Consider the following 27,019-nt stretch of genomic DNA (forward strand, 5'->3'; position numbering starts at 1 on the left):
TATCACCTAGATTTTAGAGCCAAAAGCTCCGCGGAGACGACGAGGAACCCCCAAGGCCGCGACCGACCGAGCGGGCCTCACAAAAGCAGGAGCTTTTACTCCGAAACGCAGGTGAACCCGTGATATTCCTGCGTTGCTGGGAGTGTAATATAGCGTACCAGCACCTCCAGTTCTCCGTCTTTCATTATGCCAGCGTTCATCTCGCTTATCATGCAATTGTGATAGCCTGCTAGCTTCTCGATTGCATGTGTTACTAATGCGGGGCGTCGAAGCTCATCGGAACTTGCCGTTTCGTCTCCGGCCTCTGTAATTCAGGTACAGCACTCACATATGTGGCTGTGATTGGGCAGCTCTTCCAAATCGTTGAAGAAGGGGTGAGATCAACACCAAGCCTATCGACGCAAGTGGGCTGTAGTCAAGGTTTACTGACAAGTGACCGCGCGCCGTATCGGAAACCGATAGAAACAATCAAGTAATATCAGGGGAGGCCGTCACGGTATTATTCATAATGTGATTGATTACCCGGTTGTCTGATAGTATCGAACTAGATCCGGGCAAGACCGGAACGAACTTCCCATCTCTTGCAACGTTTTCTTGTCTCATTTGCCAGACAAGGAGTTTTGGCGCGTCTCCTCTTGAACTCCCTAACTTGCAAAATGCGTCATACAACTATTTTTTCTCGCAGGCGCTGTGCTGCCCAAGTTTGCAAGTTGTCTGTTCTGCACAGTCGGATCCTTGGCATAGCGGATGCTCCTGAAGCGGTGCACAGTGATAAAAGCCCTTGTGCCGCTTGTGCAGTGGAGCAGACATGTCTATATGGCTCAGTGATGCTCTCCATACGAACTCTCGAGGATGGAAAGGGCAGAGCATTGAGCCTGGGGGAGCTCCAAAAGATCCCAGTGTGTTGGATCTTGCTCAGATCTGGTGACCTTTGGTTCGCCAAGTGCCAAGTCGTCAGGCTCAGAGCGAGGCGTATTTGACCCAATCCGATAAGCTAGACTTGGACCCTGTATTGCCAGCCAATAAGCGAAACACATGTGTGATGAAGAACCCACCCGAAAGTGCAATTCATGGGATTTGTGGGACCACACTGCCCGGCTTGGCAGATAGGAAAGACCTTGTTTGATTGACATGTCTCCTTCAGACTGGGGTGTCGCCAAGCCGGCAAGGTCGCGATGCCCTTACGAGAAGCTGCTGCGCCTGTATGGTGGATACCACCAGCCGCCAGGGTCTTTGTTCTCCACGACCCGGAACTCAAGATATATAGCGGGGAGAAGGATGAGGGCATTTTGTATTCTGGCTTCGTCGTACACGATCTTCCTTGTCCGAACGCAGTACTGTAAACCTCATCAATCTCCGGTTCCAGTCAGCGGAGACCATCAAATCTGGTCCCGCCACCAAGTCGCAAGACAACAGCACACCGCCACCCATCGACCTAATGGCTCCCAAAGGCGTTGTTTACACGGGGATCTCCGGCGACTCCGATCACGAGCCTGTGGCAACAGGAATTCCAGGCTGGGCCATCGGTGTCATTGCCGTGCTCGGATTCCTGCTCATCGTATATGACCTCATGGTCTGGTACTTTTGGATAGTAGGCGAGTCATCCCCTTTTGCCAACCCGCACTGCCCTCTCTGCTCCTGGCCTGACGAGCACATCGCATCGTATACTCCAATGTTCTCAAGCTAACAATCTGCCCAACGGGGTCCATACAGAACGTGTTCGTAGAGATTTCGATAAGCCGTTCCGCTACGGCCGAGTCTTTGGCCAGGCATTCCTGTTCGTCATTCTCGTCACACCTGTCAAGATGCTCCTCAACAGAATGGGGGCCCGCAAGGATTGCTGTGGCGGTCTCTGCACGGCGCGCTGCCTACGACAGAAGCTGTTGGTGGAGGACATGGAGGCGTCGACAGCCCGTGCTAATGCACAGGAAAAATCGACAAAGGGAAGCGGACGATCGGTGTAAACAGGACGATATGGACCGCCGTGGCCGCTGCTCGACAACAGCTGACGGATTCGATGCAATCCGAATGGATAACGAATAATGATCATTGATGTATGTAGAAACGCCGTAGGGATCAGGGGATGTCCCAAAGTCTCCTTGCAATCCAGAAAGCTACCGCACATGAGTTCGATCGCGCCGCAAAGTTGCGCCATGGTGTCGTGCGGTGCAGATGGCATCTCAAGAGATGTGGCCGCGCGAGACGACTCTGATTCTATTGCGCATGACGGTGCTCGTGTATGCTCAAATGTAAACTGGTTGCCAATCCAATGAGATCATGTGTGTACGCTTCGGCCGCCTCGCCTGTGCCACACATCTCCTCCCATGGACCCTCGGACTGGCATGTCTCCTTTCCTGCAAGACGCAGAGGAGATCAAATGGCCACACCGGCAGCAACCGTCCCACCGCTGATCGCTGCTGCCGAACCACTCGTCTTGGCCGACCGGAGCATGAACTTGTACTGCTCGATCTGCGAGACACCAACAAGGACGAGCTCCTCAATCGTCCGCGGGCCCAACCCCTCCCTCCATATCCCAATGGTGCCGTTCGCCTGGGTGCTATCGACCGCTACCGACATGACGAGTCCATCAGCCTCGTCGGACTCGCGCATCTCCCACGACGCTGCCCCGTAAGCCTTGCCGCCCGTTTCCTTCCTGCGCAACATGCCCAATTTCCCACCAGAGCAGTCGCTGGCGTCGAACTGTTGATCCTTAAGGTAGACCTTGATCTCCCGGGGCTTCTGATCCGCCTGTAGATGCGGCTCCACCTCAATCTCAATATACGCCCGTGGAAACGTGTGGAAGTCGATGACGGCAATCTTCTCGATTGCGCCCTCGGAGCTCTCACCCACGCCTTCTCCCTCTGTGTGTGCAGACTTGCCGTTGTACCGGCTGACAACACACTTCCTGCCCCACGCACCCAGGACTGCCTGCCGTTCGACCTGCCATCGCGGTCCCGTGTCGCCCTGTATGCGGAGAATGCGCCGGTTGCTGTTTGGAATGACACTGTAGCGTACCTCCGTGGCTGCGTGGTCACCGCGGGCGATGCGCGGGTCGGGCGTCGCATCGGCGTATACGATGAACTTTTCGAGCCATTGAGGTGCCATGATGATGATAATAATGATGGTGTTGCGAGCTGCTTCCCGGGGTAAGTAAAGGGCGAAATGATGAAGCGCACGGGAGGATTTTGTTCACTTGGTTGATGAGGATTGACGACCTGGCAGAGAGACGGCAGACAGGACTTGAAAGGCGATTGACTCTATTATATGCTGGCGTGGACGGTGGAGATTACCTTGCGTTCTGTCCTCTCGGACCAGCCTTGTCGTTTTAGCCCTCTGTGTCTCCATCAATGCCACAAGCGGTCTGTGGCGTCAGCCATCAGCCTATATCGGCAGCGTGCCGAGGCGAAGCGGGGCGAACAGCTGATGATATCGTGAATACTCGTCAGTTTAGGGACCGCGGCTTGACCGTTCTAGGACTCAATGCAAGGTCAAGAGAGGAGACAGGACAGGGGCGTGACTCGAGTCGCAACGGCCCCAGCCGGCTGCCTCACCCGCTAGACCTCTTTGAGGGCTTGGCTACGCACTCAGCATTGTGGACCTGCTTCCTATACTTCTACCTCTTTGCGCTGCCGGCCGTGGGAAAAACCCTTTATACTAAGTATTCATCTGCGAGAATGACTACGCACAGAGTCACACGGGATTCGGTCTTCATATTCAAGGGGCGACCGGAGCTGCACCAGCAAGATCACACCCTAGCAGAAGGTTGCTGAAATGTCCTTCACAAGCTCGGGCCCGCCAAATACGCCTTGCGTTTCAGCCCCGTCAGCCCTACAGGGTCAAAACCAGAAGGTGGATCACGGACATCCCGTGGCCCGAGATCCCCGAACCGGGCTCCAGTTCATCGTAGCGCTGTCGGATTATAGGCTATCTTTTACCTTCAATAATCCTTTGGACACAAAGGTTAAAGAAATATGCGGAGGGGGAGGGAGAATAGGGGAGAAACTGGATAATATACACCCACCTCCCAGCTTGCACGTAGCATATGGTTCTTATTTCGCGTGCCTCGTGCATCAGCCTTCGAATCACCCTTTCTCCCCTATTAACTCGTTCCGCTTCAGGTTATCCAGGTCTAAAAGTCTTTCTGCGACTTGGAAGGGCAATTCAAAACCACACCAAGGGCCAGCCATCCGCATCCTGCACTCTGACTGCCAACATATGCCAGTTCTCTGGGAATCCGCCGACAGTCTTCTCAGCTCTTCGCGGATGTAATCCCAGATCTGATGCGCGGAGGCCAACGATTGAAGCTCCATGTACCATTTTGGCCAGTCGCTGGAGGTCCGCAGTTTGATGGAATCGTTCCAGCTGACGAAAGTGTCTCCGTCCATGTTGAGCTGCATTTTGCTGCTCTGGGAGCTCAGGAGTATGGTTTTGGTCGGTGGCAGAGCTTCAGGAGAGGGCTCTTGGGTGAGTTGAAAAGTGAGGTTCTGTGAGGAATGTTTTCTGGCTCTGCGAGCCGACGCAGTGGTTTTGGAAGCTCGATATCATCGATTTCCCGGGCTCATAACTGTCGCAAGTGGGGCTCGGTGCTCGCAGAGCTGCAGAATGAGGCTACAATGGTGTACTTATATAATTGCCTACGTACAAAGGGAACAATAATGAATGGTGCAGGCGCACTCCAGCGCGCCATTTATATGCTCCAGAAGAGCATGAATTGCTTAGTCATGTACTCCATTGTACATCAAATGAACCATGTGGTGCTCCCTGTCACACATGGTGAATTTGTCCGTATTGGCGAGATTACGATTTGAGGAAGGAGGATGAACCAGATAGGACGATATCCGTTGGAACCAACAACACCCCTGCCCATGCGTGCAGGCAGCCACCGCTTTGCTGACCCAAGTCGCACCACCTGACTCAGATGTTGCGTCCACCGGCAGGACGGATGCGTCCCCCTCGAACCCCTCTGGGCCCTCCAAACCGACGACTGCGACCACGATAATACCAAGATGGCCACGGTCTCGGCGGCTCTCGAATTCCCTTTATCCCGTCTTCCACGAACGGCGTCAGTGGCGAGGTCGGCGGACGGTCCTTCATGGCCCGGTACACCTCGTTCACATGTAAGCACTTGGCATGAGCAGGAGGCCGCAAGGATTCTGGTGCACAGGCGAAAAGTTCAACCTGGCTCACGTCGGCCTCGTAGCCATTGTAGCGCCCGGTTTGAGGCACCTCACCCCAGTCGAAGTGCTTGACGGTGAGACAGGGGGGAAGCTGGGACTTTCGAAAGTAGCTTGGAGATAGGTAATAGTGTTCGTATTGTGCTTGGTCCAGACCGATTGGATGTGGGAGATCCCGGACCAGTGGATTGATGCCCGCCTCTGCGCACCTTCGTTTGAGGTAGTCCCTGAACATCGGATTGGCAGACTTCTCTGCCTCTTCCCATAGCCCCTTATCAGGCTCGGGATCGAGGAGTGCCCATAACTCTGGCAGATTGGCCGCAATGCATGCCCGGGCAACAGCTGGCTTCATCCCTGGCTGGCGTCTGGCAAGCTCTTCATAGGTCTCGTGTATTGCTTGATCTGGAAACCAGATGACGTATGGCAGGTGTCCGCATAGGCGGTTTGGTGCGTGTGGTAATGGTACGACGGGGACACGAGAAAGGTCATTGCTCATTATGTACCGAGCAGTGATCGCCATCTCGAAAGGGGCTCTCTCCCCAGCTGGCTGCATAGTCCACCACTTTGCGAACATGACATTATGGTAGATGCCACGGGTGATGAAGCTGTCCTCCCGGTCTAGGCGGAATCCCGCCCGACGTAGTCGAGAATAGCGGTCGATATCGCCGTACCAGGCTGCCATTAGGATCAAAATATCCTTGTTCCCAGAGGGCAAGTGCTGAGGTAATGGCGACCAGAGTAAATCTGTGATTTGAGTGTTCTGGCTGTATTGGTCGTAGGGAGAAGACTCAATCTCGCTAATGTTGAAATCCTCTGTGATATTATGATAGATTGAGACCTCATCGTAGTCTGGGTCGTCAAGGTCTGGAGAGCCTTGGATCCCGGGGTCCTCGAGCTTGCGCCGTCGCTGCAGAGTCGATCGAACCGCAGTGTCGCCATTTAGGCCGTGATGCGCTCGCTCTGGCTGCTCCCTGACAGATCGAGAATAGTCGTCCATAACAAGCCACTGCTGGCTTTGACCCAAGACTGCGTCCAGGATGATCTTCGATTTGGGGTTTCGGCTCATGTTGTCGCGCGCCTCCTCGGCAATGGCCAAGTCTGGGAGCAAGCCGAGCGACTCATAAAGCTCGTGATAGCCAGCGACGGCACATGCGCGACCGACATTGTACTTCAAAGGCGGATAACGCTGTGCTAGCTGCCGGTAGACCGCCTCGGGGCCGACCTCCGGATACCATATGCAGTATGGCACATGATCTGGGTCCAAGATCTCGGGGATCTTGCCACTCATAATGTCGCGAGCGTTGAGAGCTCTGATAAAGTAGGCATCGTTGGTGGACCTCAACTCGTCGCAGTAACCTGGGTTATGTCTGATGCCGCTGACGATGCATAATCGGACCACCGGGCAGTTGAGGTTGTCGGGGACGGACCTCCCTCTCATGGCCTGCTGGCATGTCTCGAACGTCCAAGCACAAGTCACAGGACAATGATCAGGATGTCGAATGAGCCGCGCGATTCTCCTCGTCTCGTTGATGGTCTCGGCCATTCGTGCAACACGGCTGGCAGCAGTCATGACTGTGGTGTCCCGCGATTTCTTAATGCGTGGAGGGTCTGGGGCGGTGGTCCAACAGAGAAGAAGGAGAGTACGTGGGGAGGTGCTGCTTGGCCAGCTTCATCCTCTGCACCCACCCACCCATGCCTGACCCCAGCACCCTTGTGACTCGATGTACGGGCCAAGGCTCCAGCTTCCTGTGTGAACATGTGCCCCAGACTTCCTATCTCCAGAAAGTGACTGGTAACAAGGCCATTCCGAATGACGTGTGGGTTCGCGGTGATCTTTAGCGACCCAGAAATTATCCGTTCAGCACATATGCATTTCAGCATACTCTTCCTTCTGGGTATTCCGCGGACTCTTTACCGAACCCGATGACCTTGTGTATGAAAATCCCAGCCTCCACCACCCGGTGTACTGTAGTGGTCCCAGTATACGCTGCTATAACTGCCCTGCTTGAGATAGTAGTACAGATTGTCACCATTGGTCGACATGGATCCGCCTGTCTCCGTGACTATAGGATATCGCAGCCAAGTGCCCCAACCATTACTCCCCTGGTTTCCGAGCGACTCCTGCACAAAGTCGCTGTTATGGAGGAAGTCGAGGAATACATTTTCGGGGAGCTCGACGATGATTGGCATCTTCTTCTGCCGCGCCAGCGGTGCGAACGCACGAGCCAGAGGGTCGAACAGCAGCTCCCTCAGCTCTCCCAGGCGGCCCGTCGGGCGCACCTGATGGTCATTGTAGAGCGTGTCGAGGAATGATATGATGAGAAAACGCAGGTCCGGGAACGTGCTTGCGAGGCCGGCGAAGTTAGGGAGGCGCTCTGGGCCTGCTCTCCCTGCGTGGATTAGCTTCCCACAGAGCAGGACGTCGAGACGCAGCTCGAGCGATCTAATCTTGGCCAGATGATAAGGCGCCAGGACGTGGCCATCGGTGCGAGGTTCTAGAATGGCGTCAAGCAGGTCTCGGCTTTCGATCACGAACGAGTTGGTGCCGTAGAGAACCTCGACGCCTTCCACGAACGCCTGCCGACATGTGCGAAACCAACCCATCACGCCCACCGAAGCATCGCAGCCGGATCCTTGTTCTGCCCTCGTGGCCGAAGTCCAGAGCTTGCAAAAGACCAGCCGGCCCTCGAGGCATCTATCGCCGTGGAGCCAATGATACGGCGATCGGCCCGCGGCCAAGACTTTTTGTTCGAGGTGTGAGCCCTTGGGCAGCTGAGAGTGACAAACACCGCCATACCACTGCCACTCAAGCTTTTCATCCGACGGGTGAGCACCACCTCCACCACCACCCGAAGGAATACGGGATTCGCTCAGGGGCGCTGCACCGCCGTCGTGCTCATGGTCGCTGTGGACGTGTTCCCTTCGGGCGGGGAGAAGTCGCAGATCCACATGTAAGGTGCGATTCCCAAAAGCTTCCTCGAGTATACGCCTTCTAAGCTCTGGCGGCAGCTGGGCAAAGTTCCCGAGTGCGGCTACAGGATCTCTGTTGTTGTCCGTAAAGTCAGCGATGATGAATCGAGTGCCCTGACCAGGTAACAACGGGATAGGTGGTGGTGACGCAGCGATCTGCTCTGGCCGCTTGTTACGCCGGCGGACTCTGTCAAGCAGGCGGCGCATCTTTGGCTGGTGGAGCTGAAGGCCCTGTTGTGTGCCTTTGCAGTTGGAGGAATCGCTGACCACCAACCAGTTCGGGACCACCTCCGTAAACCCAACCCCCTGCTCCAGTGCACGGACCATTGCATCCAAGAGATGTCGTGTCTCCGGTAAGCGTCGTCAGTGTCTCTGGCCAAAGAACTTGGACGATCAGTCAGTATTCTAACCAAAAAAGACAAGTACAGAAGTGTCAACAACACTTGACAGGCCCCTACACTGAAGTCCATCTACCAGCGGAACTGTATGCGGGCAAGTCTTCAAAACAATTAGACTGGACCACGATTATTTGTGACTGGCCCTGACCATCATTGCGATATTCTAATATAGGTCAGTCCATTCGTGTTGGTTGATCAGATTGTCCTCTTTGGGTTTGAGTGTTTCATGGTAGATCAGCACCAGCAGAAAAGTGACGTAGGTCGCCGTCAGCAGCCACAATCTGGCAAAGCAGCTGTTGATGCCACGTTCGGCTTGCAGGAGCATGTGCTGCCCTTCCGCTATAGATACTTTGGGCCATTGGTATTCGAACATTTGATTATACTCATGTCTTCTACTATGCCAAAAACATGCAGGTTTTTCTGCGTGCCTCTGTAGGAATTGTGATTACCAAAGAGGCACCGGCAGTCACCCTCGGCATTCACTCAACATCACTCGTCGCCGATCAGGCTGCACCCGGACAGCCAAGTTTCTCGCTACCCTCGCCGGTCCACTCGGCGTCGTGTTGGCGAGGCACCCAGTTGTTCTTCATGCACGCCGCCCCGCCGTACACGGGCAGGTTGAACTTGGCCGTCCACTCGTACTCGTTGTTGTCACCACAGCCCGTAGGGCAGTATTCAAACTTCCAGCCTGTGACAGCAGAGCCGCAATCACGCATCGACTTGAGCAGAGTGCGCTGGCCCCAGTCCGACGAGGCCCAGCCGCGGCCGTGGATGCGGTAAGAGGTGAATAGGAACTTCCATTTGCCCTTGCAGGTGCCGCTGCGCTTCTGAATCATTTTGCGGTCCTTCTTGGGGTTGATCCTGGTGCGTCATTTGAGTTAATTATCAAATAATCAGGTCAGGGGTGTGAAAGAACCTACTGGTAGTCATAGTTGCCCCTGATCCATCTCCCGCCAAACTTGAAGTTCTTTGGGTTGTTGCGATCACCACCATCACAGCTATTAATGATACGGTCGAAAGTTTCGATACACTTTTCCTTGTCATACTCGTCCGAGCCCCCGCTCAGCTGCAGCACAAAGGTATGCTCATCGGGCGTGCCCTGATGGTAAGTGTGCTCGGCGCGCCAGTTGATCGTGTTATCTGGCTGCTTGACCTTATTGTTGCAGAAGTCCTTGTAGTTCTCGTTCACGCGTGCGAATTCGACGTAGGCCTTCTTTCCCGTCTTCTGCCAGCATGTGAACTCGTCCTTGGGAGCTGCGCACAGACCATCGTCCACGCCGAGCACCTTGGCCCGCATGTAGGCGATATTCTGGAGCCCATAGGCTGCAATAGCCTCGTGTCCAGCTTTATTAGGATGAAATATCGAGAGGAAAGAATCGGGAACTCCTATACCCCGAGGGGTACTGGGGAGGTTATCACCCGGGCAGCCCGGGGGGGCAGGGGCGCGGGCGTCGAGCTTGTGGAGCACGTCGGCAGCAGGATTGGCGGATTTCCACAGCAGGGTGTCGTACATGTACTCGCGGGACAGGCGGCCGCGGAATTGTTTTCGATACTCCTCAAACTGCCGCGTCTCTTCTTCCATCGCCTCGAGGTTCTCGCTGGCAGCGGCAGCCTGCGGCTCCGCGCGGCGGTGGTTGTGGTGCTCGTGCCTTGGATAATATGCCGATCTGGAGGAATTATCGACGGCATGTTTGTCAGTGTCGTTTCCATCCATGGTATCACTGTCTAGATCTCTGCGCCTGGTCTCGTCCTTAGGAGGTGAAACAGCAGTGTCGAACTTGATGAACAAGAGATTAGGTTGCGCTGGGTCCGGGTACAAGCCAGTGGATTTGGGCGAGCAGAATTCTCCGTCAACGAGGCTAGGCCAGTCACTCCAGTCGGAGAAGACAGCACGGAATTTAATCTGTGTGTCCTTATCATACTCCTCTACGACCTCAGAGATGACCTTATTGATTCCCACAACGAGGTTGTTGAACTTCTTGCGGCGCTCGATCGTTAGTCGGAGCGGCGATCTTAGCCAGGTCCAGAACTCAAACCATTGCCAGGCCCTTATGGCCCAGTTCTGCTTGTTCAGGTCGGCGCAGTCCTCGTTCTCGGTATTGAAGAAGGGCGCGTAGCCCGAGTAGACAAGGATACTGTCCTTCTTCATCTTGCTGTTGAGCTTGTCCAGGACATCCCGGATGTTGTCCTTGAGGATCGTGTCAATGTTCTCCTGCGCCTTGTCGATAAGGGCTTGGCATGCGGCCTCTCCATCCCAAGCCAGAATGACACAGGTCCTGATCATAGCGCCTAGGCAGAGATCATTACCGCCTGCCGTCATCATCACTAAGTCGAGATCGTTGCGCAGAGTATCTACCTGGTCGTAGATCTGAGCTGTCCTGTCACCGCTACAGGCCTCGAACTGGAATCTCTTGACACTCGAGCCCAGAGCATTGTCGACAATCTGGACATAGGAATAGTCGTATCGCGAGCACTCCCAAACCTTGTCAAGCTTGAGCCTGCTGCCGAGCTGGTTGCCCGAGCCAATGCCTGCGATGCCAGCCTTCTATTCAGTATTGTTGGCAGCTATTCAGAATCCAGAGGTGACTTACCAGCTGTGAAGCTGTCTCCTATCGCAGCCCAATTTTGGACCCAGCCAAAATTGTTTGGATTCCTGAGGCCATCATCGTCGTCACGAGCTCTAAGTGACTGCACAACGTTGGGTGAAGTGTTACTAGATAGGGCAGCCGCCGAGCCTAGCGAAGCGAGAGCCAGAGCAGCAACAAGGCAGCCACTGGCGCTTGCGGAGCGCGGCTTGAGGTTCATGGTCTCCCAGAAAACGCGATTCTGCTACTCTGGAATGTTGAGTGGTGCTGCAAATGGCTAGGCTGTAGGCTGATAGACATGAATCGACTTGGGGGTGCCTCGCAATCTATGAGAAGCGAGCAATGGCTGTGAGCATGGCCCGCAAGAGGAACACATGTAGTCGTCAGACCAATTCGGCACGGTTTCAATGAGATTCTAGTGAGCGATATCGCTAGTGGTTGCCGCCACTCATGCGAGCTTGCTCGATCTGTCCGGCTGACCAGATATCAGCAGCAACTTCGTAGTCGCCCCGATGCGGAAAGGAAGTCGCCAGAGAATAGTGCTTACAATACCTGCAGTCCGATAATTGCGTGGTAACGTTGAGTCCTTGCAGGCTTTTCCATCCACCAACCCAGCTATGCAATGGTGGTCATCCACAAGCACAGATTATCATTGGCCCGGCATATCGGACTCTGATGGCTGCAGCTACCTTGAAGACCTATCTGTGATGGGGAGGCCCTGTTCCGTCCAATGAAAGAAGCCTTCAACAGAAGATTCCTAGAACGGTAAAATCCTCCGTCAGAAGAACCCCTCCAGCATAAGATATATCCAGCAGAAGAATCCTCCAGCGGCCTGCACGGGCTGATTTTCTGGTAAGCAATCTCCGCTTACATAAGACAAAATACCCATGCCCTGCTCTAGACCTGCTTGGCGTGATCAAGATCTATAAGGCTCATGCAGGGGTCCTCCCCAAGGTCTTCCTGGCACTCATGGACCAAGACAAACCGTCTACGGATCCAGAGCACGCCGCTCACTCTTGGCACCTCTTAGGCTGGTGAAGGAACCGAGGCAGGCTCGTGGGGTGGAGCCACTGGGGAGAGCGCAGCCGGCGTATATGCGTCTTGAATCATATGTACCAGTACTTGTCCCAAAATGGCGGGACTGCAAAGTCGTATGCTCTGCCCGGTTTAGCAGCAAGCTACGTTTCTATAGCTCGTTGGGGGTTCGGCGCACGCCTCGCCAAAGCCCGTCTCCTCGGCCACGTTCTGTTCTATTCCCATGATCAATTGCTGAAATCCCCAACACTTGTCGCCCAGCCGTGCTTCCTTCTTGGCTGTCCCAACCCTTTACCACCACGGCTGCTCTATCGAAGCCAAAAACGACAAGCAGTGAAAACCTCCACATATCGTGATCATCATCGCCATGAGGGCTACCATAGCACATGGCGCAGCGCTCCTGCTGCTGCTTCAGCCTCTGTCACTGGCTGCTGAATTGTCAGACTTCGCGATCCAGGCGATGCAGGCAGATGCTGTGCCAGACTCGATGTCTGCTTCCGCAGAAGACCCCTACAAATGCTCTCGCACCAAACCGTGTGAGCTCGGCTGCTGTAGGCTGGACGAGACTGGCGACTCGGGCAACTGCGGTGCTGGTCCCGAGTTCTGCGGCAAGGACAATTGCCACTCGCAATGCAGCTGGAAGTCAGAGTGCGACCCGGGCTGGGGCATCCAGTGGTCCAACATGTCCTCGTGCCCACTGAACGTGTGTTGTTCTGAGTGAGTCTACATGAGCTTCCCGTCCTCTGTGCTTCGCAGACGACGCTTGTGTGCAGCTGATAATAACACCATAACAGCTATGGGTTTTGCGGCACAACTCTTGATTTCTGCAATGGTCGGATGATCGCCAAGCCAGAGTGCGCCATCACTGCTGGAACTTCGGACAAGCGCACGATTGGCTACTATGAGGGCTGGAACGCCCAGCGTGCGTGTGGGCACATGGCCCCAGACGAAATCCCGCTCGGCTACTACACGCACATCTTTTATTCCTTTGCGCTCATCGATCCGCATTCGTTCCATGTGGCACCTATGGACAGCGAGACGGCCTCGCACTATGACGAGGTTACTTCGCTCAAGGCTAAACAGCCTGGTCTTGAAGTCTGGATCGCTATCGGAGGCTGGGCTATGAACGATCCTGGGCCGTTCAGGACAGCATTCTCGGACATGGCCAAGTCTACAGCGAGCCAGGATGCCTTCTTCGATTCTTTGGTTAGTTTCATGCTACAGCATAACTTTGACGGCGTGGATATCGACTGGGAATACCCTGTTGCCGAGGATCGTGGGGGCGTCGAAGCGGATTTCGACAACTTCGTTACCATGCTTAAGAGGATGCGCCAGCACTTGAACCGCGCCGGGCGCCGCTTTGGTATCAGCATCACCCTTCCCGCGTCTTATTGGTACCTACGCGGCTTCGACATTATCAATCTCGAGCCACACGTGGACTTTTACAATGTCATGACTTACGACATCCGTATGTCCAAAGCCCTTTGACTCCCGCCACCCCCTCTCATTATCCATTTCCGAGGGATTCGAGAAGCGAATCTGTTTCATCGCGATCGCTAACCTTCCTGGGACGTACAGATGGTACTTGGGACAGCACGGTCAAGTCAATGGGGCCTTATGCCTTTGCGCACACAAACCTGACCGAGATCGACACCGCTCTGGAGCTGCTATGGCGTAATAACATCAATCCGAGCCGCGTAAACCTAGGCCTTGGCTTCTACGGCCGCAGCTTTACCATGAAGGACCCCAGCTGTATGCGCTCGGGCTGCGAGTTCACCGAGGGCGCAAAGGGCGGCGAGTGCACGGGAACCCCTGGCGTGCTGTCTGCGGCCGAGATTGTCAAGATCCTGGAGCGCGACGATGCCAAGATGACGCTCGACGAGGCCGCCGCCGTGCAGATAGTCACGTGGGACACGGACCAGTGGGTCAGCTGGGACGATCAGAAGACGCTTAAGATGAAGCAGGACTTTGCGAACCGTCGATGTCTCGGCGGCACTATGGTCTGGGCGATTGACCTTGACGACGGCACGCTCATTGAAGAACTCGGAAAGAACCTGAACCGGCCCAAGTCCCCGGTGTACAATGGCACGTATATTGTTGCGGATGCAGCAACTTATAACTCTGGTGAGACGGAAGAATTGTAGGAGTGGGAAATGCTGCTTCTTCGCCAGATAAATATGCCGAAGTGAGACAGCGTTATAGATAACTTATGAGATTTTTCATTTTGATCCAAACCTGCAAACGTGAACATTTCAGGGTGGCTAGTCCTTGTATGCATAGAGACTTGTAGCATTATACTGGTAATATGTCTTCCGAAACATTAATATTCTACTCGTCGTTGGGGATATGAAGAATATCTTTTTTGTAAACTTCTGAAGGTGTTGATAACAAGTATTTCGAGTCGCTAAGAAGGTTGATTTTGAGACCATAACGGAGTGATTGTACTGCTACAACAAGGTATCTACATGCACCTAGGCAGTTCGGTTGACAGACACATAGTTAACATAACAACGGTGTTCCATATAGTTAGCTACTAAAACGATAAAGCTCTATAACACTAAATCAATTTAAGGAGTAGTCATCAGTACAAATTTCTTTCAGAACAACTCGTGATTTCCATCAGTCCAGCAATGACGAATGACAGCTCAACCCAAGGAAATGTCACAGAATGAGTACCATCGAGCTCTGCTACCTCAAGTACTGCTCAAGTGTCGCACGTCTTGTCCTTTTTGCCCAAAAAGCTTTTGATGAATTTTCCAAAATTGGGGCTCTTCTTGTCGTTGGGCAGAACAAATGCCTCGCCCTCGTGATTGATATTGACATTCTCGTAGAGGCGCCTGATGCCCGCAATATCCTTAGGCGAAGGGATCGCGTTGGCGAGGATCTTCTGGCCGTCGTTGCGGAGCAGCACCGGCGTGCGCTGGTCATAGATCGATGATGGTTCATCGGGGTTGAGTGGCTCTCTGGCTGTTCCTGTCCCACCGGCTCCAGACGGGTAGAGCATGATGGACTTCCAGTCAACATCGACGTAGCCGGCACCCTCGACGGCGATTCCCTGTGTGTAGAGGAAGGTGCCTTTGAGGGGCAGCCAGTCGAGGGCAGAGAAGTCGTACTCTGAGGCCGCCTGTTGCTCGTTGCAAACGGCATGCTCCTGCTCTCGGCGCTTCTCTGGGTCATTGGGGTATTTTCTGAGGATCTGGTCCCTAACTTTTGGCCAGTCCTTCAGGGCATGGCAATCAAAATGCTGGCCAAAGACCTCGCCTTGAAAGATATCAGAGGTGTGAGCGTACGGGTAGTTCCAGAAGGCTGGGTTTTGATGTTCATGGTCTATCTCAAAGTCAATAAATCATGTCTGTCTTTGGGTTTACCATCCTTGGACTTACAGAGACCCCAAGCGTGGCCGACCTCGTGGGCCCAGTTGGCCACGCGGTTTAGCTGGCCGACATTTGAAACGGAAGAGAGCCTCATCGAGGGGCCTTTGTACTCAGGCCTGTCACTGTTCAGGGGAGGACGGGCAACGGTGGTGGAGTGGATGCCGAGGTTGTTGTGCGAAATGACGAGGATGCGGTCCCGCTGCTTATTTTCTGTGCAGGCCTTGCCCGGCTCTGCGACTTCCTTGTACTTGTAGGCCAGGCGATTTAGCCCGGACGAGCCGTCTTCAAGCTGGACAGCCCACATGTTGAATGCTGCTTCCAGACCCTCTTCGATGGCCTCGCGACTTTCTTGCGTGGCGTAGCAATAGCTGATGGTCTTGTCGGGCCAAAGTCTGGTCGAATCTTCGCTACTACCCGGTTTGACAGAAAAATATCGCTTGTGATGAGAGCTGACATTGCTTGCCATCATGCTGTCACGGATGGCGTAGCCTGCCTCGTCGACGGGGATGGCTTGGAAGCGGCGGCGATCGAGGTGCACATCATGGCGCAGAGGTGCCTCCCAAGCCCTGCTGCCGCCCAGCACGGGCTCTGCCAGGGCCGCAAGGGCAATGATAGTGGCGATGTTGTGGACCATCATGATGACTCGTGCTGGACGCCTGCCTAGGAACGCTGGTAGGTGAGATCGACGAGCACAGATGTGTACGCCAGGACAGGCGATGTGAGATGCCTTGAAAACCCAAGAGAGAGGCCGTAGGCGGGACCCGGACTCTCACATGCTGTCCGAGAAATACCGCACCGAACGTGCGGGTGCCGTAGACCCGAGCAAAGTATCGGTACCTCTGGTAGGACATCGTGAGGCCTGGCCAGACCGGCGGTCGAAAGATATAAGCGGTCAGGGGTGCGAATCCTGCCTATAACGGCTGCGGAGGATCTGGTCCAGGTTGGGGCCGTTTGCCAAGCGGACTGGGGTTAGTCCCAGCCAGACGGATCCCTCCTCTCCACGATCAGCCCTGCAAGTGCTTATTCGACAAGACCCCGAATGTTACAGCTGACAGCAGCCACCCACAAGTATCATGATATTGGCCCGACTTGGCACAGGCACGACATCCTTGAAATCACATGCTACCAAGCACAGCACCCTTAGGAACAGATGCAACCAAGCACAACATCCTTCAGGGCGGATGCTACTAAGCGTAATCTCCGCTTCTGCATGAAACTGCGAGACGTGATTCTGACAGGATCACGGAGCGGCGGAAGAGATGCCGCAGTGTCTTTGACCGGCCTTCTGCTTGATGTCCTCTCCGTAGACGCCCTGGCCTCTGACGTTCATCCTCATGTCATACAAACCAGGCATTTGGCTATCGAGTGTTGAAACATTGCATCGGCAACTCAACAGTCGTTGTCGCCTCTGCTCCAACAACAATGGTGACAGCAATGAGCCTCAAACGAGCTCTCGCACTCGCAGGGGCGGCCATCGTGGCCAGCTTCACTCAACTCGCACATGCGCAGACTGCCTCGACACCACCAGGCCCGACATTCACGGGATCGCCTAGTAACTGCAACAAGTGGTATGTGGTCGCCGATGGCGACAACTCTTGCAGCACAGTGGAGGCCAAGTTCGGCATCACGCATGACCAGTTTATCGCTTGGAATCCGGCGGTATCCCGCGACTGCGTGACCAATTTCTGGAAAGGCCAGGCATACTGCGTTGGGTTGAGGTCTGCTGCTACGTCCACGACATCATCCACTTCGAAGACAAGTCCAACATCCTCGTTGCCGGGAAATTCGACGCCTGCTGGGCCAACCTTTACCGGTTCTCCCAGCAACTGCAATAGGTGGTATGTGATTGGGGATGGCGACAGAGACTGCGGAGTTGTCGAAACTAAGTTCGGCATCACGCATGACCAGTTCATTGCTTGGAACCCAGCCGTATCCCGGGACTGCTCGATCAACTTTTGGAAAGGCCAGGCGTACTGCGTCGGATTGGGGCCTGCCGCGACGCCAACGACAACATCCAGTACGAGGAAGAGTTCGACGTCTTCTTCATTGCCGGGAAATTCGACACCCGCTGGGCCGACTTTCACCGGTTCTCCCAGCAACTGCAATAGGTGGTACGTGGTCGGTGATGCCGACAGAGATTGTGGAGTCGTCGAAGCCAAGTTTGGTATCACGCATGACCAGTTCATCGCTTGGAATCCGGCGGTGTCCCGCGACTGCTCGATCAATTTCTGGAAAGGCCAAGCTTACTGTGTTGGTCTGGGCACGAGCACAATCACCACGTCGAGAGCTTCGTCCTCCTCGGCCACAAGGTCGTCGAGCAGCTCCATGACCATCATCACGCCAACTACGCCTTACTCAACTCGCTTCCCTCTAACGAATGAAACGATCTACGGACCATCGTCGACCGAGGAGTGGCCTCCTTCAAAGACGCAAGCAGGGCAGCCTGCGTACTGCAACAACTGGCATTTTGTACGGGGTGGCGAAGCCTGCCCCAACATCGCAGGCCTTTACTCGACTTGGATGACTCTCGAAGACTTTCATGCTTGGAATCCGGCCATTGGCATCGACTGCTCGGGACTGTTCGTCCACTACTGGGTCTGTGTGGGCATAAGACCCCAGGTCCAGCTCACGATGCCATACGAGACCGGCACCGCTTCTGCTAACGCGACGATCGAACTGCCTCCGTATATCTCCTTCACACCGGCCCCGACTCCGACAGACAAGCCCGTCTTTGACACTCCATCGCCTACTCAGGGCCAGTTACCGGCAAACTGCAAGGCTTTCTGGAGAGCCGAGAATGGAGACACATGCGCCCAGGCCGTAGAGGAGTACTCCCCAATCACCAAGGAGCAGTTTCTCGCCTGGCACCCGTTTCTGAACGGCAACTGCAATGGGCTGTGGGCAGGCAACTGGTACTGCACCGCCGCCTTTGACTGGGACAATGTCCCTATGCCGCCCACGGTCAAGACGAGGCCCTCGTCGGTCCCGGCGGGCACTACGGGCGACTGCGTGGCCTGGTACAAGGCCACGCCGGAAGACACGTGTGCCATTGTCGCCCAGATGTTTGGCACGTTTGGCCAGGCCGACTTTATCAAGTGGAATCCTTCAGTCGGGGTCGATTGCTCGGACGGCGTCATTGTGGACAGCAACTACTGCGTTGCTGTGGCCGGCACGCCGACCACGCGAACGAGCGCTGTCTCGAAGCCCACGCCGCCATCATCGGCCCACAGTCCTGCCCAGGACGGCATCGCCTCGGACTGCTCAGAGTTCTGGTACGTCTCGGACGAGGACACGTGTGCCACAATCTCGTCGCAGTCGGGTGTTTCCCAGGACTCTCTGAAAGCCTGGAACCCTGCGCTGGGAAGTTCCTGCGCTGGCCTGCAGCCAGACTTCTTCATCTGCGTCGGCCGTCCCAGCAGCAGTGGCGGAGTTACCACCACCACCACCACCTCAGCCTCGCGAAGCAGCGCCCGCAGCAGTAGTAGCAGCACGATGAGTAGCCTACGCAGCAGCAGCACAACGAGCAGTGCACGCAGTAGCAGCAGCAGCATGACGAGAAGCGCAGCCGCATCCCCAACGAGCAGTGGCGGCTCGAGCGTACCAACGCCCGCGCCAGTCCAAAATGGCATGGCAAGCGGGTGCAAGAAGTTCTATCTGGTCAAGGGCGGTGATGGATGCTGGGCCATTGCCAATGCGAATGGCATCAATTTGAGGTATGTCTGGCTTCACTCTCTGGATGGTTACCATGGACGGGCGACCATCCATGCAGAGGCGGGCCCCTCCAATCCTCGAGTCACCTACTAACTTTGTCTCCGATATAGTGACTTTTACATATGGAATCCGGCTGTAAACAATGGCGGCGAATGTGCGGGTCTTTGGCCAGACTACTATGTCTGCATCGGCAAGTGAGGCTTGGTCGTATGTGGTTCACCATGTATCAATGCTAGATTGTGTACTGTGATCAGTCCCCCGACCACAGTCCAATCCAACACTTGACTTATGCCGTACCGAACCGTTAGCGAGTGGGCGGCCAGTGATAGCTAGACAGTACTAGATAGCATCTGCAAATGTTGCTGTCGCCCTTCGGTGATGTCACTGAATGAAGTGCAGGCAATACCCAGGAGCGCCATAGGTTTCAGAGATTATATTTGCTAAATTTCAAGGGCTCGCCTAGTCAGGAAGGCATATGGGAATCATCGACTATACAAATAGACGATCCACAAATTGTCTACAGCACTTACAACTGTCTCCCCTAGTCAATGGATCAAGTCTCATGCACTTATTCCAACCTTATAGACAAGGCCTCTCATCTCATAATTGCAGCGGGCTCTATATCCTCGCCCAATTCCCCTAGTCTCTCATGTATGAGGAACGAAGCCCATACCGCTCACCTTGTCAGGCATCTCTCTTCGCAAGCCCATGTCCAGAGGTTCTCCGACGACAGCTCTCTCTGCTTCAGCAGGAGTTCGAGGTTCGGGAGTACGTCGGCACTTTTTTCTGATGGCCAGGTTCCGCGACAAGCAGTTCGTGGCGGAAAGCTCCTAAGCCCTATACATGGCATACTAGTACAACGTAAGCAGCAAACACCCTCTCCCGTCTTTGGCCGTTTCGTTGTGTGTTTGACTCACCCTTTTCACAGTGTTGCCGCGCGTTTGAAATTATTGGATATATTTGAGCGAGCCAACTGATCTCAAAAGTCGAACCCTTCAAACTACGACTCACTTGACTAGCAAACTCTTTGCATTCCGCAGCAACACGGTGGGCCCTTCGAATAGTCTCTCCCAGTCAGTCCTTCGCTCAATGTATCTGGGTAAGCAAAGGCTCTCTTCCCGCGCTCATTCATGTGTTTGCTGAAAGCTCGGTACGCCGTCGGTCGACCCCTATCGTTCAAGCAAGCTGCCCCCAAACTGCGGTCAGTGGAGACCACATGTGCTATTTCGAGTTGCCGGCTGCATTGATCCCGGCATCCTTCCTAATCCGGCAGGAGACAAGCAACCCTGCCCACCCCACGAACGATCATCACATCACTGCTGTCAGACGGTGAACTGATTGTGACCAAGCTCCACCTAGAAGCACTCTTGGAAAATAAGCGAGGCGGGGGAGAAGGGGAGAGGAGCGAGCATGATGGAGCTAGCTAGTCAACCCTGACTGAGCCCTGGCCCCCTTGGGAGCATCTCATAATATGCCGGCACAGGCACCCCCGCAAAGTCTTTTTCCCTTTATAGGTGTTAGCCCAGTGGCCCATGCCCTGTCCTGTTTCTCGTCACAAGGCACACACACAAACACACGCCAATAGACTTCTCGGATGCGGGCCCGTGGCATTGGGAAGGATCGACCTCCCGCCGTCATGTATACTCCCTTGCTCGTGCCCCTGCCCCCCCTCCCCTGCGCATTACGGGCATGCCAAATATAGATTCCTCGCTCCAGCTTCTGTTTTGTTTTTGCGTGCGGAGAGGAAAAACGGCATGGCCCGCCTCCGATCACGTTTCTCTATTGACCAAAGACTGCAAGGGTAAATTCGTAGTTTATAAACGAAACATTGTGCCTTACGGGGGAGAAGGATTTGGCGACCTGTATTTCCTCTTCCAAGGACGTACGCAATTGCAGAGTCCTCCACCGAATACATAGTCCGGAAAACAACCACTGAGACATTGAGTCAAGAAGCAGCTGAAGATGCATCCCCAAGCGCCCTCACCACGCAGTGGCACCAGCCTCGCCTTCCTGGCCGTCGTCGCCGCTGCGCTGCTCTCGCCCCATCTCACACTCGCAGCCCCTCACGGCGGCGGAGGCGACAGCAGCAGCAGCCCGACAGCCCTCCGCCTCACGACGCGCAACATCGTAACCGCGCTCCCCCGCAGCGCGACCGGCGTCGAGGCGGCCGTCCAGCCGGTCCTCGACTTCGACACGGACGGGTGCTACAACACGGCGGCGATCGACAGCAGCGGACGCACCAACTCCGGCCTGGACTCGGTGCTCAAGTGTCCCGCCGACGACTGCCGCAACACGGCGCGGCTGCAAAACAACAACGTGTACTCGCGGCGGCGGTGCAACAACGGGTGGTGCGCGGTGATGTGAGCTTTCCTTTCTCCCCATTCTCATCCCCGCGGCCTGCCAGGGATGTTCAGCATGTCCGTCCCCGATAGACTATAAGTCGTGGTCGTGGTCGTCGTTGTTCCTGGAGAAAGGGGACTTGACCTTCTAGCCGTGGAGATACTCTTTTCTAATCTTACGTCCCTTCCTCCTCCCTCCACCCCCCCTCTTTAGGTACGAGTACTACTTTGAAAAGGACCAGGCCATCTGCGGCTCCTTCCTCGGCGGCCACCGGCACGACTGGGAGAACATCGTCGTCTTTGTCGAGCAGGCGACCAACACGATCAAGCGCATCGCCCCGTCCTGCCACGGGAAATACGAGCACGCAGCCAACGACGGGTTCCGCCTCGACGGCGCCACCGGCCGGCCGAAGATGGTGTACCACAAGGACGGCGCCGGGACGCACTGCTTCCGCTTCGCCAACGAGAGCGACGACCGCATCGAGAACGAGACGGGCCAGTGGTTCTCGGGCGCCCTCGTCGGCTGGGACAACTGGCCGAGCGCCGGGCTGAGGGATGCCATGCTCAACGCGTGGAGCGGGGGTGTTGGGCCCAAGCTCGATGGCGAGTTTGTGGATTCGCTGAGGGCGGCGGCTGGTGGGCAGGTGAGTTCTCTCTTTTTTTTATCCCCAGGCTTTTCCCTTGTTGTGCTGGGATGGGTTTCATGATCGGGAGTCGGGAATGGGTTGGATCGTGAAGCAGCTGTGGTCCGCACCTCGGTAATCCTAAAGACCGGATCAAGGACAAGTGACTAACTGTGTAATGTGCCCCTCCAACAGGTGCCAGGTTTTGATCCAAGCATTGATGCTTGATGGAAATATATGTCATGGATATCACACTGTCGTGGCGCATAATCCACACATCTAGTGACTCAGTATCGCCATACATAATGGCAGGGTCACGAAATTTCCTCCGAATAAGAAAAAAAAAATGTTGTTGTGACGCGCGGACTCAGTCGAGCCGCGGGTGTAATCCAATGTGTCATTCAAGCAGCCTTGGTGAGAGGCGGAAGATCAATCTCAAAGTACTCCTAGAGGCGTGGGGCCCCTCGCCCATTCCTGTCCAATCCCAAACCCCCAAACATGTAAAATGCAAACGCATGTGATGTCGTGAGTAGCCTAACCCAGACTTTGGGAAAATGTAGTTTGTGCCGTTTCAAGAACCTGGAAAAGAAAAGACACTTTGTCGAAGCGGCGCATTCTGCCGAGAAGAGCCTGTGCAAGCCGAAAGCAACTTGACGCTACAAACACAGCTTGTCGTTGCGGTCACTGCCTCCATACAGCCGCGAGAAATGGCAATATCATCATGTCATGAAGCCGGAAAGAGCGATACAAGGCGAAAGCATCAAGCATGAGACAGGGCTCATGGGCTGGCGGCGCCATGGCTTGAAGCCCGGTCGCTGTCGGCCTGCGACGCGTCCGAGTCCCGCCGAGTCTGGTCTCTTGTCCTGTAGGCAAAGCCCTCTGGTTTTGACTGTGAAATGTTGTTAGTGTTTGTGGCACACAATGGAGTCGAGTGGTTTGCCGAAGGATCTGGGACGGCAGTGTGTCTCGTCGGGTGCAAAGCAGGGGGAGCGTACCTCGGTTGGTGTTGTGGGAGCCATGTACTCGCTGACGCCCTTGTTCATGGCGGACTGGTCGATGTAGTAGCGAGGGCGGGTTCTGGGGACCTTGTAGGACGGCATTGTGGAAGATGTGGTGTGTGGTTTTATGTCTTTGGGAGTTGATAAGGCCGTGATAGCGCACCCTATGTATGGTGTCGAGGGCGGATGATTTATATGGGGTGTAGAGGGAAAGGGTCCCGTGGTGTGTTTTATGGTTTACAGTACTAGACGTTGGACCGGGAGCTAAGAGGAAGGAGGCGGGGTGAAGGTCGAGCTGCGAATGGGGTAATGACACAAGAGGTCAGTCATCTGTTGGAGTCGATGGACGGCCAGAAGCCAGCAGCGAGAGGGGCGGCACTTTATAAGACGGCACGGGCACATGCACATGCGCGGGACAGAGGTTAGTTAGGATGGGGATGGAGATGGGGAGGCATCGAGTGTGCGTGTATGTGTGTGTGTGTCGTGTCGATGCAGCAGCCCGCCGGGCAAAACCGGGCCCACGTCCTGCACGCACGTCGCCGCAAGTGGTGCGAGAGCACGCGAGACTCGCCAAAGACGAAAGAGCGATCGAAGGGCGAAGGGGCGGTCTGTCCCGTGCCTGCCGACCGGTGGTCGTGGTGGTCGTGCCTGAGGTGTCAAGTCACGGTACGTACCGGGGCCGGGCCACGTCTGCAGCACATGCAATGCAGGCCCCTCTTGCCACGGCTAATTGATCCCAAGAGCTGGATGCTTTCCCCGGTTTTGGGGACCCTATCAGCGGAGGCTTCTCCCCCAGTCAGCGCTGGTCTGCATCGTCGTCGGGCATTCTCGCATACGAGACACAAACGGTGGCTTGCCCGCAGGGTGCCTGTCTGTGTCTAGCCACGGGGCCCTCGTGATCGCAATGTCGGGTGGTGGTGTGTCCTTTGTCATGCCATACCTCGGCTACGACGACGGCTTGCCTGCACGTCAGAGACACTGGACCTGGTCCGTCCCCCCATTGGCGATCTTCAGGTACATGACTCCAAGTACCGGCCGATCACAAACTCATTCCAAGCTTCCTGTACCCTTCAGGTGAGGGCCTGCAATTGGCTGGTCTTTTGTCCTCCAGGTATGGATACCTGCACGTCGAGGTACTTTACTTTCTCACGTACACAGTGCTCTCGCCAAGGTACCCTGAAGCGAAATCTCTGTGCAGACTCTGAAGCCATCAAAACTGCACGCTCGGTCGTGCAGCCCCAGATCATACGTCATCAGTCCACCTGCAAGACCCCATCACCTCCATCGTCCCACCCGCGGATCGCGACGACAACGAACGACTCGCATAAATCCAGGGATGTTGTGTCAGGATCCTCCTCTCCTTGATTACTGTGAAGATAACACGGTGGGGACAGAAAATTCATCTGGCAACGAATCTGGACACCGGGTTGCCACGAGAAAACAAGCACACAGACATGCGGCACGCTGGGCCCCCCCATCGGCGTCAATCCGAAGGGATAGGACGTTGACCGCGCTGGCCGTGCTCCGCCGCGTGATTCCCTTCCCCCCAATTCCAGCAGGCAGGGGGGGTTCAAGTCTGGGCCTTCTTCCCCACACACCAAGCAGCAGACGACCACATCCCTGGGAACGGGCTTCCGTACGCCCGGATCGTTGAGCCGGCACTGGCACCCACCCTTGGCACAACACATCGAGAACAAGGCACCCGTATCTACGGAACAGACGAGTGCCTAAACTTAAATTACCGCGCCAGGCCAGCCTGCCTCGTGTCTCGGGAAGTCTAATTGCGATAAGCTGTGTCACGCGGGTGCGCGGTCGCCTTATCCATCCTTCTGGCAATTGGGGGCCCAGTTCTTAGGCTCGGCTGGCTGGCTGGCAGCCGGCAGTGTGTAATCCAAAGGCCCTTGCCGAAACAAAACCACGACGTGTTTGCTTGGTGTTTGTTGTGCCTCTTGAAAAGGGAAGGCAGGGGCGCGGCCCGGGAATAATGGGCTGCACGATTTGACCAAGCTGGAACCACGGCATCGCCCCTCTTCATATACGTGCAGAAACAAGCAAGCCAGCAACACGGCACTCATGTGGACCACAGTGTACAACAACTTCTATTTGCGCCTGGACCCCAAACCGAGCTGAAATGTATATCTCTATCGAATGTGGGAGGGCGTGTGTTTGGGCTTTGCCAGACCCATACCATACCAGTGTGCATCTGCACAGAAAGGAAGAGCGAAAGAGGAGGTGCCACAGACGGACCATGGATGTAGACCAGCTTATCTCACTCTCCTCCCCTCCTTCCCCCTGGAAGTAACTTGGCCATGGGCGGCGTGCCTGGTCGAGCACTCAAGGAGTCGGGGGATCGGGGAGGCTCATCGGAACAGAACCCCAACACAAAAACAAAGGACGCAAGAAAAAGGACGTATCCGCATACATTGTTTCCTTTAGCCAGAGAAGACGGCCGGACCGGGGATGGTGTACGAGTTGAGGTTCTGGTAGATGTTGATGAGGATGCCCGGGTCGTTGGCGTTGTACGCGCCAGGGAAGGTGACGCCGCTGGGGTTGGCGGAGCCGCCGCCAGTAACGGTGATTTGCTGCATCGGTGCAAAAAAGAGCACAGGTCAGAGATAGTCGGCCTGGAAGAAGAAGAAGAAGAAGAAGAAGAAGAAGAAGAAGAAGAAGAAGAAGAAGAAGAAGAAGAAGAAGAAGAAGAAGAAGAAGAAGAAGAAGAAGAAGAAGGAAACGCAGCAATGACAATGGAGATGATCATGAACAGGAATCATAAACTCACGTAGCAGGTCATGTAGAACTGAGCACCGCCAGCCTGGCCAGCCGCGTGCAGCGCAATCGTCTCGGCGCGGAGGAGGTAGTCGCCGGGCGCAATGCTGCTGGGGATCTTGAGCTGCTGCTTGCCGCAGCCGCGGTTGAGCCCCTCGTTGCCCCAGACCTTGGTGGCCGCGTTGTAGCCCGTCTCGAAGATCTTGAACCACTTGCCGCTGCCCGTGTCGGTGCTCGCATCCGAGACCTTGGAGAGGTACACGATGACCGGGCCAAAGTGGTTGCCGCCAATGCCCTCCTTGGAGCAGTCCCGGTCCCCGTTCTGCTGGTGCATCTCGACCGTCACGGTCGAGCCCGCGGGCACGCTGCACTTCTGGCTGGCCTTGCCGGGGTTCGCGTTGCAGCGGATATCGTTGGTGTTGACGGCGGTGACGGGGCTGTTGGAGGCCTGCGGTGTTGCGAGGGGGAGAAAGTCAGCAAATGTGGTCTGTTGGTCTCTGGCTTGGTTCTTGGTGCCTCAGAGACAGGTGTGTTTCCAGTACTTACTGGAAGTCTGGCGCAGACATTGCCCTTGTCAACTCCGTCCACCCAGAGTTGTTGAAAGGTTGCGTGCGAAGTCACCGAGGTGACGAGGGCCGCAGCCGCGAAGAGGACCTCGGATGTTCTCATGGTGTCAGAGAGGACACGCGAATATGGTGGTTTGCGCTTGGAAAGACCGTAGAAGAGTGCTCAGTGCTGGGACCGATGGAGACTGTCTTCAACCTAGACCGTCCAAGTGCTACATCCCGGGGGTTTTATACATCATGAAGGAGATGATAAGAATCGCAGAACACCTGGTTGAACCATTGAACTCGTGAAACTGAAACGCGAGTATATCCTCACGCAGCCCGTTTCGGCCAGTACATGCAGAATATCTGCTATGCATCCCAAAGCATCACGGAGGGCGGCGTCAGTGGCGTTGGCGGCTCTGCCACGCGCGTGACTGAGCTGGCCGTTGTGTTGTGGACGTGGATCCGGTAAGTGGACCATCGAGGCGGAAGCACGGG

At 55.3% G+C, this 27,019-nt stretch overlaps 10 protein-coding genes across 10 annotated transcripts; 4 read left to right on the forward strand and 6 right to left on the reverse strand.

Moving 5' to 3' along the window:
• Positions 1–1,175: 1,175 nt before the first annotated feature.
• Positions 1,176–1,964, forward strand: B0I36DRAFT_361051 (uncharacterized protein; the record flags this gene model as incomplete). The annotated part of the gene is made up of 3 exons (XM_046158425.1): positions 1,176–1,307; positions 1,367–1,662; positions 1,727–1,964. 3 exons carry the CDS (start codon positions 1,176–1,178, stop codon positions 1,962–1,964), a joined length of 666 nt encoding a protein of 221 aa, XP_046015812.1.
• Positions 1,965–2,373: 409 nt separating this feature from the next.
• B0I36DRAFT_238403 (uncharacterized protein) lies at positions 2,374–3,105 on the reverse strand (the record flags this gene model as incomplete). The annotated part of the gene is made up of 2 exons (XM_046149611.1): positions 2,374–2,839; positions 2,888–3,105. 2 exons carry the CDS (start codon positions 3,103–3,105, stop codon positions 2,374–2,376), a joined length of 684 nt encoding a protein of 227 aa, XP_046015813.1.
• A 1,809-nt stretch (positions 3,106–4,914) lies between these two features.
• Positions 4,915–6,717, reverse strand: B0I36DRAFT_240088 (uncharacterized protein; the record flags this gene model as incomplete). The annotated part of the gene is made up of 1 exon (XM_046149733.1): positions 4,915–6,717. The coding sequence occupies one exon, from the start codon at positions 6,715–6,717 to the stop codon at positions 4,915–4,917; it is 1,803 nt and encodes a 600-aa protein (XP_046015814.1).
• B0I36DRAFT_318956 (uncharacterized protein) lies at positions 6,699–8,019 on the reverse strand. Its single transcript, XM_046153351.1, has 2 exons — positions 7,161–8,019; positions 6,699–7,123 (listed from the first exon to the last, which is right to left on the reverse strand). The coding sequence occupies exons 1-2, from the start codon at positions 7,776–7,778 to the stop codon at positions 7,049–7,051; spliced, it is 693 nt and encodes a 230-aa protein (XP_046015815.1). The 5' UTR covers positions 7,779–8,019; the 3' UTR covers positions 6,699–7,048.
• Positions 8,020–8,929: 910 nt separating this feature from the next.
• On the reverse strand, positions 8,930–11,580 carry B0I36DRAFT_406308 (SGNH hydrolase-type esterase domain-containing protein). Its single transcript, XM_046161809.1, has 4 exons — positions 11,134–11,580; positions 10,308–11,071; positions 9,463–10,154; positions 8,930–9,403 (listed from the first exon to the last, which is right to left on the reverse strand). Exons 1-4 carry the CDS (start codon positions 11,345–11,347, stop codon positions 9,046–9,048), a joined length of 2,028 nt encoding a protein of 675 aa, XP_046015816.1. The 5' UTR covers positions 11,348–11,580; the 3' UTR covers positions 8,930–9,045.
• Positions 11,581–12,649: 1,069 nt separating this feature from the next.
• On the forward strand, positions 12,650–14,306 carry B0I36DRAFT_373078 (putative chitinase; the record flags this gene model as incomplete). The annotated part of the gene is made up of 3 exons (XM_046160161.1): positions 12,650–12,879; positions 12,957–13,630; positions 13,741–14,306. 3 exons carry the CDS (start codon positions 12,650–12,652, stop codon positions 14,304–14,306), a joined length of 1,470 nt encoding a protein of 489 aa, XP_046015817.1.
• A 560-nt stretch (positions 14,307–14,866) lies between these two features.
• Positions 14,867–16,173, reverse strand: B0I36DRAFT_347460 (uncharacterized protein; the record flags this gene model as incomplete). Its single annotated transcript, XM_046156573.1, has 2 exons — positions 14,867–15,489; positions 15,546–16,173. 2 exons carry the CDS (start codon positions 16,171–16,173, stop codon positions 14,867–14,869), a joined length of 1,251 nt encoding a protein of 416 aa, XP_046015818.1.
• Positions 16,174–16,958: 785 nt separating this feature from the next.
• B0I36DRAFT_347461 (uncharacterized protein) lies at positions 16,959–19,445 on the forward strand (the record flags this gene model as incomplete). The annotated part of the gene is made up of 3 exons (XM_046156574.1): positions 16,959–17,374; positions 17,645–19,249; positions 19,358–19,445. 3 exons carry the CDS (start codon positions 16,959–16,961, stop codon positions 19,443–19,445), a joined length of 2,109 nt encoding a protein of 702 aa, XP_046015819.1.
• Positions 19,446–21,013: 1,568 nt separating this feature from the next.
• Positions 21,014–22,771, forward strand: B0I36DRAFT_96113 (mosquitocidal toxin protein). Its single transcript, XM_046163654.1, has 4 exons — positions 21,014–21,129; positions 21,198–21,607; positions 21,801–22,230; positions 22,405–22,771. Exons 2-4 carry the CDS (start codon positions 21,210–21,212, stop codon positions 22,435–22,437), a joined length of 861 nt encoding a protein of 286 aa, XP_046015820.1. The 5' UTR covers positions 21,014–21,129; positions 21,198–21,209; the 3' UTR covers positions 22,438–22,771.
• Positions 22,772–25,851: 3,080 nt separating this feature from the next.
• On the reverse strand, positions 25,852–26,981 carry B0I36DRAFT_318973 (glycoside hydrolase). Its single transcript, XM_046153352.1, has 2 exons — positions 26,520–26,981; positions 25,852–26,421 (listed from the first exon to the last, which is right to left on the reverse strand). Exons 1-2 carry the CDS (start codon positions 26,640–26,642, stop codon positions 25,975–25,977), a joined length of 570 nt encoding a protein of 189 aa, XP_046015821.1. The 5' UTR covers positions 26,643–26,981; the 3' UTR covers positions 25,852–25,974.
• Positions 26,982–27,019: the final 38 nt, after the last annotated feature.

The sequence above is a fragment of the Microdochium trichocladiopsis genome (assembly GCF_020744255.1).
Source record: "Microdochium trichocladiopsis strain MPI-CAGE-CH-0230 chromosome Unknown B0I36scaffold_3, whole genome shotgun sequence".
NCBI classification, from domain to species: Eukaryota; Fungi; Ascomycota; class Sordariomycetes; order Xylariales; family Microdochiaceae; genus Microdochium; species Microdochium trichocladiopsis.